Genomic DNA, 19,603 nt, shown 5'->3' with positions numbered 1-19,603 from the left:
GAGACCCCCACTACATTTACAGACACAGGCAGGATGGAGGAGACCCCCACTACATGTACAGACACAGGCAGGATGGATGCCACCCCCACCACATGTACAGACACAGGCAGGATGGATGAGACCCCCATCACGTGTACAGACACAGGCAGGATGGATGAGACCCCCACCACATGTACAGACACAGGCAGGATGGATGCAACCCCCACCACATGTACAGACACAGGCAGGATGGATGAGACCCCCATCACGTGTACAGACACAGGCAGGATGGAGGAGACCCCCTCTACATGTACAGACACAGGCAGGATGGATGAGACCCCCAGCACATGTACAGACACAGGCAGGATGGAGGAGACCCCCACTACATGTACAGATACAGGCAGGATGGAGGAGACCCCCAGCACATGTACAGACACAGGCAGGATGGAGGAGACCCCCAGCACATGTACAGACACAGGCAGGATGGAGGAGACCCCCAGCACATGTACAGACACAGGCAGAATGGAGGGGACCCCCAGCACATGTACAGACACAGGCAGGATGGAGGAGACCCCCTCTACATGTACAGACACAGGCAGGATGGAGGAGACCCCCACCACATGTACAGACACAGGCAGGATGGAGGAGACCCCCACCACATGTACAGACACAGGCAGGATGGAGGAGACCCCCAGCACATGTACAGACACAGGCAGGATGGAGGAGACCCCCACCACATGTACAGACACAGGCAGGATGGAGGAGACCCCCACTACATGTACAGACACAGGCAGGATGGAGGAGACCCCCACTACATGTACAGACACAGGCAGGATGGAGGAGACCCCCATCACATGTACAGACACAGGCAGGATGGAGGAGACCCCCTCCACATGTACAGACACAGGCAGGATGGAGGAGACCCCCCCCTCACATTTTGGGCGTCTCTGCCCCCTCTTCCCTCTGTCTCCAGTTATCTTCCTCGCTCCTCATTCTGCATGTCCTCCGGAGCTGATATCTCACAGCTTTCTCTTTCATCTCTAAATCTCGGCAAATGTTTCTTCCGCTCCGCATGATTTATTAATTGCTCTAATTTCTTGCATTCTCCCGTCCATTGTACGTATCCACCACAAGCCGCGCACCTCACAGGCGTATTGTATTACCAGATTACATAGCTGAAAGGTATATCTTCTGTTGTTATGTTGTTATTTAAAGGGAAACTCTGGTAAAAATATTTTTCTTTCAAATAGACTGGTTTCAGAAAGTTATACAGATTTGTAATTTGCTCATGTTTAAAACTCTCCAGTCTCCCAGTACTTATCAGCTGCTGTATGACCTGCAGGAAGTGGTGTATCCTCTCCAGTCTGACACAGTGCTCTCTGCTGCCACCTCTGTCCATGTCAGGAAGTGTCCAGAGCAGGAGAGGTTTTCTATTGGGATTTGCTGCTTGTCTGGACAGTTCTTGACATGGACAGAGGTGGCAGCAGAGAGCAGTGTGTCATACACCACTTCCTGCAGGACATGCAGCAGCTTATAAATACTGGAACACTGGAGATTTTTTAAATAGAAGTAAATTACATTGAGAAATGAAAGCTGATCTGTGATTGGTTGCTATGGGTCACATATTAACTTCCCTTAGTGTCCTTACTAGCCCATAGCAACCAATCAGAGCTCCCCTTTCACTTTGCCAGAGCAGATAATATGTGAAAGCTGAGCTGTGATTGGTTACTATCTGCAAACAAGGACGCTGTGTGGTAAATCTACCGGGACCCCCGTCCACCGGGTGTTTTAGTCTGGGCAGCGTATACCCCTACAGCTAGTAGCAGAGAGAAGAGCGGGAGAAGGGGAGTGACCAGCAGGGGGAGCTCCTGTGTGTATTATCCAGCAGGGGGAGCTCCTGTGTGTATTATCCAGCAGGGGGCGCTCCTGTGTGTATTATCCAGCAGGGGGAGCTCCTGTGTGTATTATCCAGCAGGGGGAGCTCCTGTGTGTATTATCCAGCAGGGGGCGCTCCTGTGTGTATTATCCAGCAGGGGGAGCTCCTGTGTGTATTATCCAGCAGGGGGAGCTCCTGTGTGTATTATCCAGCAGGGGGAGCTCCTGTGTGTATTATCCAGCAGGGGGAGCTCCTGTGTGTATTATCCAGCAGGGGGCGCTCCTGTGTGTATTATCCAGCAGGGGGAGCTCCTGTGTGTATTATCCAGCAGGGGGAGCTCCTGTGTGTATTATCCAGCAGGGGGAGCTCCTGTGTGTGTATTATCCAGCAGGGGGAGCTCCTGTGTGTGTTATCCAGCAGGGGGCGCTCCTGTGTGTATTATCCAGCAGGGGGAGCTCCTGTGTGTATTATCCAGCAGGGGGCGCTCCTGTGTGTATTATCCAGCAGGGGGAGCTCCTGTGTGTATTATCCAGCAGGGGGAGCTCCTGTGTGTATTATCCAGCAGGGGGCGCTCCTGTGTGTGTGTTATCCAGCAGGGGGAGCTCCTGTGGGTATTATCCAGCAGGGGGAGCTCCTGTGTGTATTATCCAGCAGGGGGCGCTCCTGTGTGTATTATCCAGCAGGGGGAGCTCCTGTGTGTGTATTATCCAGCAGGGGGCGCTCCTGTGTGTATTATCCAGCAGGGGGAGCTCCTGTGTGTGTTATCCAGCAGGGGGCGCTCCTGTGTGTATTATCCAGCAGGGGGCGCTCCTGTGTGTGTTATCCAGCAGGGGGAGCTCCTGTGTGTGTATTATCCAGCAGGGGGTGCTCCTGTGTGTGTTATCCAGCAGGGGGCGCTCCTGTGTGTATTATCCAGCAGGGGGAGCTCCTGTGTGTATTATCCAGCAGGGGGAGCTCCTGTGTGTATTATCCAGCAGGGGGCGCTCCTGTGTGTGTGTTATCCAGCAGGGGGAGCTCCTGTGTGTATTATCCAGCAGGGAGAGCTCCTGTGTGTATTATCCAGCAGGGAGAGCTCCTGTGTGTATTATCCAGCAGGGGGCGCTCCTGTGTGTATTATCCAGCAGGGGGCGCTCCTGTGTGTGTATTATCCAGCAGGGGGCGCTCCTGTGTGTGTTATCCAGCAGGGGGAGCTCCTGTGTGTATTATCCAGCAGGGGGCGCTCCTGTGTGTATTATCCAGCAGGGGGAGCTCCTGTGTGTGTTATCCAGCAGGGAGAGCTCCTGTGTGTGTTATCCAGCAGGGGGAGCTCCTGTGTGTATTATCCAGCAGGGGGCGCTCCTGTGTGTGTTATCCAGCAGGGGGAGCTCCTGTGTGTATTATCCAGCAGGGGGCGCTCCTGTGTGTATTATCCAGCAGGGGGAGCTCCTGTGTGTATTATCCAGCAGGGGGCGCTCCTGTGTGTATTATCCAGCAGGGGGAGCTCCTGTGTGTATTATCCAGCAGGGGGCGCTCCTGTGTGTATTATCCAGCAGGGGGCGCTCCTGTGTGTGTATTATCCAGCAGGGGGCGCTCCTGTGTGTGTTATCCAGCAGGGGGAGCTCCTGTGTGTATTATCCAGCAGGGGGAGCTCCTGTGTGTATTATCCAGCAGGGGGAGCTCCTGTGTGTATTATCCAGCAGGGGGAGCTCCTGTGTGTATTATCCAGCAGGGGGCGCTCCTGTGTGTATTATCCAGCAGGGGGAGCTCCTGTGTGTATTATCCAGCAGGGGGCGCTCCTGTGTGTATTATCCAGCAGGGGGAGCTCCTGTGTGTATTATCCAGCAGGGGGAGCTCCTGTGTGTATTATCCAGCAGGGGGAGCTCCTGTGTGTATTATCCAGCAGGGGGAGCTCCTGTGTGTATTATCCAGCAGGGGGCGCTCCTGTGTGTATTATCCAGCAGGGGGCGCTCCTGTGTGTGTATTATCCAGCAGGGGGCGCTCCTGTGTGTGTTATCCAGCAGGGGGAGCTCCTGTGTGTATTATCCAGCAGGGGGAGCTCCTGTGTGTATTATCCAGCAGGGGGAGCTCCTGTGTGTATTATCCAGCAGGGGGCGCTCCTGTGTGTATTAGCCAGCAGGGGGAGCTGGAACAGAACCACCAACAACCTGCAGAGGCCCAATTCCACTGCCAACAACCTGCACTCCAGCACCTTCAAGATGCAGAGTCCAACCACCACCATTGGAGACCTGCTCAATTGGAATATGACCACCAGTGACCAGATCAGCCTAATCTCCATCACTATCTGGATGTCTAACCTCAGCCGCATGTTCTCTAATAGCAACATGATCACCTGGATCACAGCTGAGTTTTATCCCCACCACCAGTGATTTAAAGAGTCACTGTCGTATTTTTTTTTTTGGCAGAAATCAATAGTCCAGGCGATTTTAAGAAACTTTGTAATTGGGTTTATTAGCCAAATCTGCCATTATCTGCATGTAAAAAGCCTTTTCCCAGGTCCCCCCCTCCTTCCTCTTTTTCATCCACTCTGAAAAATCTGAAAATTGTGACTTGTTGCAGGAGACGTCCCCTGTCTGTTCTAGGGAGAGGGGAGGGGGGAGGAGGAAGGAGGAAGTTAGCCGGCAGCAGAAAGCAGATAACAGAGGATTACAGGCACGGAGCTGGGTGACAGCTGTAATCTGAGCTCAGACAGGTCACTGGTGACTGTCACAGGAGATATCCCGTGAGGGATTTGTAGATTAACTCTTTGTTGTCCTGTTTTGGTCTTTTCTTTAGCTCTCTCCATAGGAGAACAATGAAGACAGGGGGGGGGAGCTTCAAACTGCTTTTTCATGATAAAAATGCATTTTTCTGATAATAAACCCAATTACAAAGTTTCTTAAAATCGCCTGGACTATTGATTTCTGCAAAAAAAAATTTCACGACAGTGACACTTTAATCATCTGGATCTGCAGCACCAGCGACCTGATTATCTGGAGCACCACCACCATTGAGCTGCTAACATAGATTTCCACCATCACCACCAGCGACCTGCTAGCTGTGCATCGCCACAACCATTCAGCTACTCCCCTGGGTGACCATCCTCTGCTACAGGTGCTGAAGGTTTCAATCAAGGTGAGCGGGTGTCTGGTGGAGAGAGCCCACCAGCATTGTAACCGCCTCCCAGCATGGTGTGTGGTAATATACAGGACTACATCTCCCAGCATGGTGTGTGGGGTAATATACAGGACTACATCTCCCAGCATGGTGTGTGGTAATATACAGGACTACATCTCCCAGCATGGTGTGTGGGGTAATATACAGGACTACATCTCCCAGCATGGTGTGTGGTAATATACAGGACTATATCTCCCCGCATAGTGTGGGGTAATATACAGGACTACATCTCCCAGCATGGTGTGTGTGGTAATATACAGGACTACATCTCCCAGCATGCTGTGTGGTAATATACAGGACTACATCTCCCAGCATGCTGTGTGGTAATCCCATAATGGGAGGAGAGATGAGATGTGTCCTGCAGGGGGCACTAGAGGGTTCTTGTACAGGTGAGTAGCTGCTTATACTTTCTGTCACATCTCTTCGCTGATTGTCAGTAGTCCTTTAACCCTTTGTGTCCCGATGTCGCAGTATAAATGGGTGGAGTCACCTCATGTATACAACATCTTGCTGTTTCCATGTACACCTGGCTCTGCGGCTGCCATGGTAACGTCCTCCATATAACAGCGCAATTTTCCACCCTCACTTTGTTTTGCTAAAAACATCAGAGATTCCTCCCGTAATAGAAATGTTTATCCGAAAATATAAGTCATGTTACTGGAATCGCTCTCTATATTACAGTATCATCTACATTACCCTGATCGCTCTCTATATTACAGTATCATCTACATTACCCTGATCGCTCTCTATATTACAGGACCATCTACATTACCCAGATCGCTCTCTATATTACAGTACCATCTACATTACCCAGATCGCTCTCTATATTACAGTATCATCTATTACCCAGATCGCTCTCTATATTACAGTATCATCTACATTACCCTGATCGCTCTCTATATTACAGTATCATCTACATTACCCTGATCGCTCTCTATATTACAGTATCATCTACATTACCCTGATCGCTCTCTATATTACAGTATCATCTACATTACCCAGATCGCTCTCTATATTACAGTATCATCTACATTACCCTGATCGCTCTCTATATTACAGTATCATCTACATTACCCTGATCGCTCTCTATATTACAGTACCATCTACATTACCCAGATCGCTCTCTATATTACAGTATCATCTACATTACCCTGATCGCTCTCTATATTACAGTATCATCTACATTACCCTGATCGCTCTCTATATTACAGTATCATCTACATTACCCTGATCGCTCTCTATATTACAGTATCATCTACATTACCCTGATCGCTCTCTATATTACAGTATCATCTACATTACCCTGATCGCTCTCTATATTACAGTATCATCTACATTACCCAGATCGCTCTCTATATTACAGGATCATCTACATTACCCAGATCGCTCTCTATATTACAGTATCATCTACATTACCCAGATCGCTCTCTATATTACAGTATCATCTACATTACCCAGATCGCTCTCTATATTACAGTATCATCTACATTACCCTGATCGCTCTCTATATTACAGTATCATCTACATTACCCAGATCGCTCTCTATATTACAGTATCATCTACATTACCCAGATCGCTCTCTATATTACAGTATCATCTACATTACCCAGATCGCTCTCTATATTACAGGATCATCTACATTACCCAGATCGCTCTTTATATTACAGGATCATCTACATTACCCAGATCGCTCTCTGTATCACAGTACCATCTATATTACAGTACCAACTATATTACAGTACCATCTACATTACCCAGATCGCTCTCTATATTACAGTATCATCTACATTACCCAGATCGCTCTCTATATTACAGTACCATCTACATTACCCAGATTGCTCTCTACAGTACCATCTACATTACCCAGATCGCTCTCTATATTACAGTACCATCTATATTACCCAGATCGCTCTCTATATTACAGTACCATCTATTACCCAGATCACTCTCTATATTACAGTACCATCCATATTACCCAGATCCCTTGGGTACTTATCACGGTGGTCTGGAGTGGAGTTGTGACCCACCCGGGCTATCAGTATCACCGCCCACAGAAAGGGCAGATGACCCAAGGATGGAAGTGACTGTGTAGGTGCCGGAACAATAATCACTGAGTCCTGTTACTATAAATTAAATCTTATTTCTTTGGGAATACTTAATACAGCAGCTGATGATAGACTTGTGACTTGGCATAAGCCAGGGCCCAGCTTGACTACAGCAGGGACTGTCTTGTCGTGAGTCCTCTCTCTACCAAGACTTAAAGGGGTACTCTGGGGGGAACAGCTTTTTTTCGATCTGACCGGGGAGGAGGTGGCTGAGGGCAACAACGTCCACTCACCTCCCTGGTTCCAGCGGCGAGTCCCATATTGCGGCGCTCCGGTCCCCGCTGCCCGGCCACTTCCTGGTCTCTGACGCGGGCTTGAGACGTGACGTTTTAAGTCCGCTCAGCCAGTCAGTGATAGAGGCGGGATCCCACCTCCGTCACTGACTGGCTGAGAAGACTTTAAACGTCACGTCTCAAGCCCCGTTAGAGACCAGGAAGCGGCCAGGCAGTGGGGACCGGAGCGCCGCGATACAGGACCTGATGCTGGAACTGGGGAGGTGAGTGGACGTCGTTGCCCTCAGCCACCTCCACCCTGGCCAGATAAAAAAATAAAAAGCTCCCTCGCCGGAGTACTCCTTTAACTAAGACTGACTAGGTGTGGGTGTACACTTCCTCTCCCATGTGACAACTTCCTACAGGGTGTTTAACAACTTCTGTGAGTGGTGGAGAAGAGAATGTAAGAGGAAAGAAGGATAGAGATAGGTGAAAGAGAAGAGCAGCTCTCATGGGTGTGCAGATCATGTGGTACAGAAATAACAGTAACCCATTATAAACTACAACTGTGCAATACTCAGACATATACAATACTGACATCTAAAGGTGGACACTAAAATAACTTCCGAACACTCCAGCACCACTTAAGCTGACGAAAGAACTTTTTGTACAGGTGTATGAGACACAAAAAGAAAAAGAAACACAGTGGTGGGACACCACACACGTAGCGAGCATTGCGTATGTCCCATTGCTGCCAGACGTTACTATAACATTGGTGACATTGACTGATTGTACATTATATGCAGACGGATTTCACCCCCGCACATGATACTCCTGACAGGCACCCCTATAGGTAGACTTCCCAGACAGCCAAAGAGATGAAGTGGAGCGCTGGGGAGCAGAACAGGAAGGACCTTTCTGCCCATTAAAGGGGTTGTTTACCAGAAAATAATTCTTTTTAATCAACTGGTGCCAGAAAGTGCCAGAGATTTGTAATTTACGTCTATTTAAAAATCTCCAGTCTTCCAGTACTTATCATCTGCTGTATGTCCTGCATGAAGTGGTGTATTCACTCCAGTCTGACACAGTGCTCTCTGCTGCCACCTCTGTCCATGTTAGGAACTGTCCAGAGCAGCAGCAAATCCCCATAGAAAACCTTTCCTGCTCTGGACAGTTCCTGACATAGACAGAGGTGGCAGCAGAGAGCACTGTGTCAGACTGGAGAAAATACACCACTTCCTGCAGGACATACAGTAGCTGATAAGTACTGGAAGACTGGAAATTTTTTATTAAAAGTAAATTACAAATCTCTGAAAGAACCTTTTTTTTCCCATGAATATCCCCTTTAAGTTGCCAAACGACCTTCTCAGCTGCACAGGAGTCCAACCTGCCGCCCGCCAGCTGTTACAAAACTACAATTCCCATCATACTTGAAGAGCCAAAGCTTCAGCTGGAGGGCCTGAGTGTGACACCCCTGTAAGGCATAACTGAGGTCAGACTGTGACCTGTGACCCTCTTATAGTGACACCATGGATAACAGACTCATCATCGTCATGTTATATCTGCCATATCTGTGGTGGATCTGCCTCCCTCATACCTATTCGACCCGAGCCGCAGTCACATGACCTTCATCGCCCTGTCCACCCAGCATGAAGGACACGGCTTGGTCAGAGTTTATTATGAACACACATATAATGAGGTGCGGAGATTATCTCCCATCTTCTCCCTCCGCGTGAGAGCAGCCGCCCCACCTGTTCAGTCAGCCGGAGAGGCCCCCACCACGCAGCTTCCATTGTATTTCCCTTCTCATTGTGTCCGTGTGTTATCGGCTAGGAGCGGAATATCATGGGGAGAACACTATATACTGTACGGAGTCCGAGCTGTCACATCTACTGATATTCTCTTACTATGGTTCCATGGAGTGTCCGGGTCCCCTCGGGTTTCTGGTTCCTGGTCTGTTACCGTAATGGTTACTGTCTAGTATTTGGCGCCATCAGGAGAAGATAAAGAGGTAGTCCGGGAATGTTTGATAACTGGTGATCCTGGTGGGCTGAGGGGGACATGACAGTAATGTGTACTCACCCCACCACTGCTGGATCTCGGGCCGCCTGCAAAAAGCCGATAAGCATAGACAGTATAGGATCTATGCTGATCGGCCGGGACGTCACTGGATGTTTCCAAAGCACTGCAATATAAGACTAATTAGCCAACTGGGTGTTACCAACTGGGGGCGTGTCCCTGCACAGTCTGACACTATCCAATCATAGCTGAGTTTACCAGACTATGTAGGGACACGCCCCCAACTGGTTACACCCAGTTGGCTATTGAGTCATAGATTTCTAGGAAGAGTAACAGAGGATCGGCACATCATACGGAGAATCACACAGCTATAGAAATAGGTGATCCAGAATTGTTATTTCATGGTGAGTACAAGGATTTACTAACACAGAGAGGTGACAGGATCCCTTTAAATGACATGTGCACCCCTGTAGAGGCCTCCATCTTGGTTGGTTTCTCCATCATCAGGACGAGTTTATCCAAATACGCAAGACCCCAAATCCGCTGATTTTATTCTTTCTGCAGTTTCTGAGTCTTTAACAGTAAAAAGTGATGAAGCGCCATTTATAAATCATACATTAATCATAGAAAAATTATCGTTTTTATCATTTTTTACAATCATTTTAGTCTCTGTGTCTATAAAGGCCGGATGACGTGTTATAATATGGGAATCATCCTCTCTCTGTATAACGGGACTGTAAGAGGTTTAATTCTCTGTGATGTCTGTACAATATGATGGAAAAGGGTCGCACAAAACCCTCATGGAAAACCGTGTACGGGAATAGTCAGGGACCTTATCCAGTAGCCATAGGGTGAGTGCCGCCTGCTTACAGGGACCGATTGCAGGGGGCTCTTTGTATTGGTTCATTTCCCTTCTGCGGTGCTGACATTAAGCCCCTATTATGGGGCGATCGCAGCGCTCGCTTGGTCCGCGTTCACTGCTGGTACTATTACATGCGTCGGCAGCAAGCGGGTAAGGGACGGGGGGCTGTCTGGTGATCACATGATCGTCTGGGCAGCCCATAGAAGACAGCAGCGCTTCTATTCCACGGAGCGACCCCAGCAGATCGTTTCTATATTAATCGTTTGTCTTTCAACATGTTGCTAAACAACGATCAGACGACATTGCTCATCGTTGTCTTCTATTACAGAAGACGATTATCAGGCGTAAGGGGCGATAATCGTTTTGTGTAATAGGGCCTTTAAATTATTGGATGTAAGACTATTGCTGATGGGTTCCTGTATGGTGTTTAGGGGCCAATGACATATCTTTAGGGCAGGGATTGGCCCCTATATAGTAAATGCCCCCCTGTGTAGTAGCTCCCCTCATCCTCCAGCATCATCCCCCTTATCCTCCAGCATCACCCCCCTCATCCTCCAGCATCACCCCCTCATCCTCCAGCATCACCCCCTCATCCTCCAGCATCACCCCCTCATCCTCCAGCATCACCCCCCTCATCCTCCAGCATCACCTCCCTCTTATCCTCCAGCATCACCCCTCTTATCCTCCAGCATCACCTCCCTCTTATCCTCCAGCATCACCCCCCTCATCCTCCAGCATCACCCCCCTCATCCTCCAGCATCACCCCCCTCATCCTCCAGCATAACCCTTCTCATCCTCCAGCATCACCCCCTCTCATCCTCCAGCATCACCTCCCTCTCATCCTCCAGCATCACCTCCCTCTCATCCTCCAGCATCATCCTCCTCATCCTCCAGCATCATCCCCCTCATCCTCCAGCATCACCCCCCTCATCCTCCAGCATCACCTCCCTCATCCTCCAGCATCATCCCCCTCATCCTCCAGCATCACCCCCCTCATCCTCCAGCATCACCCCCCTCATCCTCCAGCATCACCTCCCTCATCATCCCCCTCATCCTCCAGCATCACCCCCTCATCCTCCAGCATCACCCCCCTCATCCTCCAGCATCACCCCCCTCCTATACTCCAGCACCACCTCCCTCTCATCCTCCAGCATCACCTCCCTCATCCTCCAGCATCACCCCCCTCATCCTCCAGCATCATCCCCCTCATCCTCCAGCATCACCCCCCTCATCCTCCAGCATCATCCCCCTCATCCTCCAGCATCACCTCCCTCTTATCCTCCAGCATCACCTCCCTCTTATCCTCCAGCATCACCCCCCTCATCCTCCAGCATCACCCCCTCATCCTCCAGCATCACCCCCCTCATCCTCCAGCATCACCCCCCTCATCCTCCAGCATCATCCCCCTCATCCTCCAGCATCACCCCCCTCATCCTCCAGCATCACCCCCCTCATCCTCCAGCATCACCTCCCTCTTATCCTCCAGCATCACCTCCCTCATCTTCCAGCTGCCGAGCAATAAGTGAGTGTTTGCTTGTTTATTGGCTGATCGCTGGCCCTATCACACAGGACGATGTCAGCCTGTCAGGCCAATAGGGCCCTAACAGTACAGTCTGTTTGGTCTTATTACTTTTTGGGGCACAAACAAGGATAATATTATTAGGTGGAAGCAGAAAGTGGGGCCTATGACTTTTACAGAGGGACACAAAGGTGACATTATTATATTGTAGGGACACAATTTTACTTGTGTTGTGTTGGGGGGAGTTTCACTTTTTAGGGTACAAAGGAGAATTTAAAAGGAACTTTTGCAGCAGGGTCCATGAGTCTTTAGATACAGAACTCTCGGTGATCAGCTGATCTATGTGGGATTCTTCTAAAGAACACAGATTGTCCCAGACTTATATATAAAGAAATTACGATGGACCCAATAAATATTCCGGCTCCATATAAATACTGCCATGCCTTGTAATGGGAGCCTGACGATAATGGCATCAATGGCGTCCATTGAGACGCTCACCTTGCGGTCAATGCTCAAAGTCAGATTCATCCCCCGGCATTAAAGTCTCCGTCTCATCCTTTATTCCATAATAGAGATCATCAGTCTCGGAGTCCTGGGTAGGACCTGGTGGATGAGTGCTGACCCCGGACTCATCTTTAAGGCCATTATAGTCGCCATGATGGGGAAGTTGATAGCGTTGACTTTTCGCCTCTGTGTAGACTTCTTCACGGGGCAACATGACTAAGGTTCCCTCAGGTACGGGGGCATCTATAAGGGCAATTCCTTCTCCAGAGATGGGACCTTGTAAGCGAGCCAAAGAAATCTGCATCTGTGGCCTATCATTGTGCCAATCATCACTATGAAGAGAAGAAGTACTACTCCCCCCATCATCCGATGCCGTCAGGTTGGTGTCTTCTTTGAGAGAGGCAAGAGGTGCGGACTGGCTGCGGGGAAACAGACAAGTGTCAAGTGGGAGTTAAGATTTATAGTTCATGACTAGTGTTGACCGTAGAAGCCAAGCTGTTCAGGTGCGACAACAGTCTCCGAACCCTCGGCATTTGACTCCCTCCTATGGTTGTATCCATATTTTCCAGGACTCCCTAAGGTGCCATTCAACTTCTTAAGATGCCAGGAGTCAAGTGCCGAACATTCGGGTTCAGAGAATTTTGCCAAACCCCAACAGTTCAGCATCTAGGCTCAACCCTATTCCCGACCCCTCTACGTACCAGTTGGCTTCGGCCATCGCACGCTCCTCCTTGCAGACTGAATTCCGGTGGATCTCCACCTTGGCTTGTATTCTGGCCTGTGGATCTCCCAACATTGACGGCAGTAATGGAGGAACGGACTGGACCAGCTTCTCTTCCACCACCTCCTCCACTTTGATCTGGATTTGCTCGTATGATGGCAGAGTGGCGTCGTATTGCTCGGCATCTTTACTGCTCGTGTAAGGTGTGGACGAACTAAGAAGACATTAAGGGAATAAAATTATCCAATGTGGTAGATATCCCTGAGGTTCTCATCTTGCCCTGACTGACGAAGAATGTTGGGTCGATGATGGCTGTAATTTTGCAATGTCTACGAAACCTCATGTTGGAGAATGTTGGAGAATTCTTTCAAATCAACTGGTTTCAGAAAGTTTTATAGACTTTTAATTTACTTCTGTTTAAAAATCCCCAGTCTTCCAGTACTTCTCAGCTGCTGTATTACCTGCAGGAAGTGGTGTATTCTCTCCAGTCTGACACAGTGCTCTCTGCTGCCACCTCTGTCCATGTCAGGAACTGTCCAGTGCAGGAGAGGTTTTCTATGGGGATTTGCTGCTGCTCTGGACAGTTCCTGACATGGACAGAGGTGGCAGCAGAGAGAACTGTGTCAGACTGGAGAGAATACACCACTTCCTGCAGAACATACAACAGCTGATAAGTACTGGAAGACTGGAGATTTTTTAATAGAAGTAAATAACGAATTTCTGACACTGGCACAGTTGATTTGAACAATGTTTTTGTGAATTACTCCTTTAAAGCCAATGTATTGGGTTTTCTTTCTGTGTCTTTGGAGTGCCCCTTTAATTTCTCATCTAGACTCACTAGAGAAACAGAAACTTATTGGAAAGATGCTGATGAATAGATGATTATCTCCTGTCATCACCTTCCTATTGTCTGTACATTTCTACTAAATGACCCCAGATAGAAATCTCCCTTGTTGTTGGGATAATATAACGTCCCTGTTAGAGAGACTCTGCATAGTTTCCACCGTCCACAATGTAATAATGTCTGACCTTGCAGGAAGTGACGGGAGGAATAATCTGCAGGTGAATGGACGGGTATTATAATAGTATAATAAGTTATTATAAAGAGTCCGTCTACCATCCGGGGACATACCACGGCTTCTGGGGGAGCTCCGGGAATGCAGAAGACTTCTCCGAGAATGGGACCGTCTCCATATCCACCGGGACAAATGTAATCTGGGGAAATACAAATAATACAAGTGCACAAATATAGAAGATTGTGTCCGGCCGCTATCATCAGTGGTAAGATGTCATTGGATGAGTGACCTGACCTGACCCCCAATGCAACATCTGTAACAGGAACCCCTTCATTTTACTGCTGGCCTCCTACTGCAGCCCTCTGCACCCCTATATATATATATATATATATATACCGTGTTTCCCCGAAAGTAGGACCCCCCCGAAAGTAAGGCAGGGTGAGGGTTTCGGGGGGGTCCGCCAATGTAGGGCACCCCCCGATTGTAGAGCAGGGTAGCTGGGAGGGGGGAATGTAAGGCCGCATATGGGTGGGGTCCCTGGGGAAAGTACAGGAACTGCTACGGTACCTCGCTCCATCCAGGAGCCGCCCGTATTCCGCCTTCAGTAAATGGCCTGCGGCGCATCCTGCTGCTCGAGCTGCGATTGGCCAGTCAGCTCGAGCTGCGATTGGCCAGTCAGCCGGCTCGCAGCTGATTGGCCGAACGTCACCTCGTCAGCCCGGTACCGCAGAGGAATCGCGTTGAGACAGAAGAAAGGTAAGGTGTGTATGTGTGTCTGTGGAATGAGAAGGAACAGGGGAAATGGAGGGGAATGAATAAGAAGAAGGATAGGAAAGGAATAAGGAGGAGTGGGAGGAAGCATGAGAAATCCAAAGGATCAAAGAGGAATAAGGGGGAAATGAATGGGGATGTATACAGGAGAGGAATATGGAGGAGCGAGAGGAAGCATGAGAAGTACAGGGGGAATGAGGAGGAATGACAGAAAAAAGGAAGGGGAATGACTAGGAGGAAAAACAGTAGAGGAATTTGGAGAAGTGAGAGGAGGCATGAGGAGAAGGCCAGGTGGGGGTGGGGGGGGGGTCAAAAGGAACGATAGGGAAATGTAAGGCCTCCCCCGAAAGTAAGGCAGGGTGGGACTTTTGGGAGTAAAATTAATGTAAGACAGGGTCTTACTTTCGGGGAAACACGGTATATATATATATATATATATATATATATATATATGCCCCATGCACTGGTTACATCACAGAATCTAGAGGATAGCACAGCATAGAGTAATATACAGGAGGATAGCACAGCATAGAGTAATACACAGGAGGATAGCACACCATAGAGTAATATACAGGAGGATAGCACACCATAGAGTAATATACAGGAGGATAGCACAGCATAGAGTAATGTACAGGAGAATAGCACACCATAGAGTAATGTACAGGAGGATAGCACAGCATAGAGTAATACACAGGAGGATAGCACAGCATAGAGTAATGTACAGGAGAATAGCACGGCATAGAGTAATGTACAGGAGGATAGCACGGCATAGAGTAATGTAGAGGATAGCACAGCATAGAGTAATGTACAGGAGGATAGCACAGCATAGAGTAATACACAGGAGGATAGCACAGCATAGAGTAATACACAGGAGGATAGCACAGCATAGAGTAATGTACAGGAGGATAGCACAGCATAGAGTAATGAACAGGAGGATAGCACACCATAGAGTAATGTACTGGAGGATAGCACACCATAGAGTAATGTACAGGAGGATAGCACAGCATAGAGTAATGTACAGGAGGATAGCACAGCATAGAGTAATACACAGGAGGATAGCACAGCATAGAGTAATACACAGGAGGATAGCACAGCATAGAGTAATACACAGGAGGATAGCACAGCATAGAGTAATGTACAGGAGGATAGCACAGCATAGAGTAATGAACAGGAGGATAGCACACCATAGAGTAATGTACTGGAGGATAGCACACCATAGAGTAATGTACAGGAGGATAGCACAGCATAGAGTAATGTACAGGAGGATAGCACAGCATAGAGTAATGTACAGAAGGATAGCACACCATAGAGTAATGTACAGGAGGATAGCACAGCATAGAGTAATACACAGGAGGATAGCACAGCATAGAGTAATGTACAGGATAGCACACCACAGAGTAATGTACAGGAGGATAGCACACCATAGAGTAATACACAGGAGGATAGCACACCATAGAGTAATGTACAGGAGGATAGCACACCATAGAGTCATACACAGGATAGCACAGCATAGAGTAATGTACAGGAGGATAGCACAGCATAGAGTAATGTACAGGAGGATAGCACACCATAGAGTAATGTACAGGAGGATAGCACAGCATAGAGTAATACACAGGAGGATAGCACACCATAGAGTAATGTACAGGAGGATAGCACACCATAGAGTAATACACAGGAGGATAGCACAGCATAGAGTGATATACAGGAGGATAGCACAGCATAGAGTAATGTACAGGATAGCACACTATAGAGTAATACACAGGAGGATAGCACACCACAGAGTAATGTACAGGAGGATAGCACAGCATAGAGTAATACACAGGATAGCACAGCATAGAGTAATACACAGGAGGATAGCACAGCATAGAGTAATAAACAGGAGGATAGCACAGCATAGAGTAATGTACAGGAGGATAGCACACCATAGAGTCATACACAGGATAGCACAGCATAGAGTAATGAACAGGAGGATAGCACACCATAGAGTAATGTACAGGAGGATAGCACACCATAGAGTAATGTACTGGAGGATAGCACACCATAGAGTAATGTACAGGAGGATAGCACACCATAGAGTAATGTACTGGAGGATAGCACACCATAGAGTAATACACATGATAGCACACCATAGAGTAATATACAGGAGGATAGCACACCATAGAGTAATGTACTGGAGGATAGCACACCACAGAGTAATATACAGGAGGATAGCACACCATAGAGTAATGTACAGGAGGATAGCACACCATAGAGTAATGTACAGGAGGATAGCACAGCATAGAGAAATACACAGGAGGATAGCACAGCATAGAGTAATGTACAGGAGGATAGCACAGCACAGAGTAATGTACAGGAGGATAGCACACCATAGAGTAATACACAGGATAGCACACCATAGAGTAATACACAGGAGGATAGCACACCAAAGAGTAATGTACAGGAGGATAGCACAGCATAAAGAAATGTACAGGAGGATAGCACAGCATAGAGTAATACACAGGAGGATAGCACAGCATAGAGTAATGCACAGGATAGCACAGCATAGAGTAATACACAGGATAGCACACCATAAAGTAATGTACTGGAGGATAGCAAACCATAGAGTAATGTACAGGAGGATAGCACAGCATAGAGTAATGTACAGGAGGATAGCACAGCACAGAGTAATGTACAGGAGGATAGCACACCATAGAGTAATACACAGGATAGCACACCATAGAGTAATGTACAGGAGGATAGCACAGCATAGAGTAATGTACAGGAGGATAGCACAGCATAGAGTAATGTACAGGAGGATAGCACACCATAGAGTAATACACAGGAGGATAGCACAGCATAGAGTAATACACAGGAGGATAGCACACCAAAGAGTAATGTACAGGAGGATAGCACACCATAGAGTAATACACAGGATAGCACAGCATAGAGTAATGTACAGGAGGATAGCACAGCATAGAGTAATGTACAGGAGGATAGCACACCATAGAGTAATACACAGGAGGATAGCACAGCATAGAGTAATGTACAGGAGGATAGCACAGCATAGAGTAATACACAGGATAGCACAGCATAGAGTAATGTACAGGAGGATAGCACAGCATAGAGTAATGTACAGGAGGATAGCACACCATAGAGTAATACACAGGAGGATAGCACACCATAGAGTAATACACAGGAGGATAGCACACCAAAGAGTAATGTACAGGAGGATAGCACAGCATAAAGTAATGTACAGGAGGATAGCACAGCATAGAGTAATACACAGGATAGCACAGCATAGAGTAATGTACAGGATAGCACAGCATAGAGTAATGTACAGGAGGATAGCACAGCATAGAGTAATACACAGGAGGATAGCACCATAGAGTAATACACAGGAGGATAGCACACCATAGAGTAATACACAGGAGGATAGCACACCATATAGTAATATACCGGAGGATAGCACACCATAGAGTAATACACAGGATAGCACACCATAGAGTAATGTACAGGATAGCACACCATAGAGTAATGTACAGGAGGATAGCACACCATAGAGTAATGTACAGGATAGCACACCATAGAGTAATGTACAGGAGGATAGCACAGCATAGAGTAATACACAGGAGGATAGCACACCATAGAGTAATGTACTGGAGGATAGCAAACCATAGAGTAATGTACTGGAGGATAGCACACCATAGAGTAATACACAGGAGGATAGCACACCATAGAGTAATGTACTGGAGGATAGCACAGCATAGAGTAATGTACTGGAGGATAGCACAGAATAGAGTAATACACAGGATGATAGCACACCATAGAGTAATGTACAGGAGGATAGCACACCATAGAGTAATGTACAGGAGGATAGCACACCATAGAGTAATGTACAGGATAGCACACCATAGAGTAATGTACAGGAGGATAGCACAGCATAGAGTAATACACAGGAGGTTAGCACAGCATAGAGTGATATACAGGAGGTTAGCACACCATAGAGTAATACACAGGAGGATAGCACAGCATAGAGTAATACACAGGAGGATAGCACACCATAGAGTAATACACAGGAGAATAGCACACCATAGAGTAATACATAGGAGGATAGCACACCATAGAGTAATACACAGGAGGATAGCACACCATAGAGTAATACACAGGAGGATAGCACAGCATAGAGTAATGTACAGGAGGATAGCACAGCATAGAGTAATGTACAGGAGGATAGCACAGCATAGAGTAATACACAGGAGGATAGCACAGCATAGAGTAATGTACAGGAGGATAGCACAGCATAGAGTAATGTACAGGAGGATAGCACACCATAGAGTAATACACAGGAGGATAGCACACCATAGAGTAATACACAGGAGGATAGCACACCAAAGAGTAATGTACAGGAGGATAGCACAGCATAAAGTAATGTACAGGAGGATAGCACAGCATAGAGTAATACACAGGATAGCACAGCATAGAGTAATGTACAGGATAGCACAGCATAGAGTAATGTACAGGAGGATAGCACAGCATAGAGTAATACACAGGAGGATAGCACCATAGAGTAATACACAGGAGGATAGCACAGCATAGAGTAATGTACAGGAGGATAGCACAGCATAGATTAATGTACTGGAGGATAGCAAACCATAGAGTAATGTACTGGAGGATAGCACAGCATAGAGTAATGTACTGGAGGATAGCACAGAATAGAGTAATGTACAGGAGGATAGCACACCATAGAGTAATGTACAGGAGGATAGCACACCATAGAGTAATGTACAGGATAGCACACCATAGAGTAATGTACAGGAGGATAGCACACCATAGAGTAATACACAGGATAGCACAGCATAGAGTAATACACAGGAGGATAGCACACCA

General features: G+C 47.6%; 1 protein-coding gene across 4 annotated transcripts in view; it reads right to left on the bottom strand.

The window, feature by feature from the left end:
* Positions 1 to 11,668: 11,668 nt before the first annotated feature.
* Positions 11,669 to 19,603, bottom strand: part of BSND (barttin CLCNK type accessory subunit beta) — a 29,630-nt gene continuing 21,695 nt past the window's right edge. For all 4 annotated transcript variants that reach the window (XM_069979504.1, XM_069979506.1, XM_069979505.1 and 1 more), the window contains 3 exons: positions 14,083 to 14,165; positions 12,931 to 13,164; positions 11,669 to 12,648 (listed from right to left, as the gene is read on the bottom strand). In XM_069979504.1, coding sequence (XP_069835605.1) covers positions 12,231 to 12,648; positions 12,931 to 13,164; positions 14,083 to 14,165 — 735 coding nt within the window. In that variant the 3' untranslated portion in view covers positions 11,669 to 12,230. The remainder of the gene's footprint in view (positions 12,649 to 12,930; positions 13,165 to 14,082; positions 14,166 to 19,603) is intronic.

The sequence above is a fragment of the Dendropsophus ebraccatus genome, chromosome 8 (assembly GCF_027789765.1).
Source record: "Dendropsophus ebraccatus isolate aDenEbr1 chromosome 8, aDenEbr1.pat, whole genome shotgun sequence".
Lineage (NCBI taxonomy): Eukaryota > Metazoa > Chordata > Amphibia > Anura > Hylidae > Dendropsophus > Dendropsophus ebraccatus.
The sequence above is the reverse complement of the archived record's forward strand: the minus strand, read 5'-3'. Positions and strand labels throughout refer to the sequence as shown.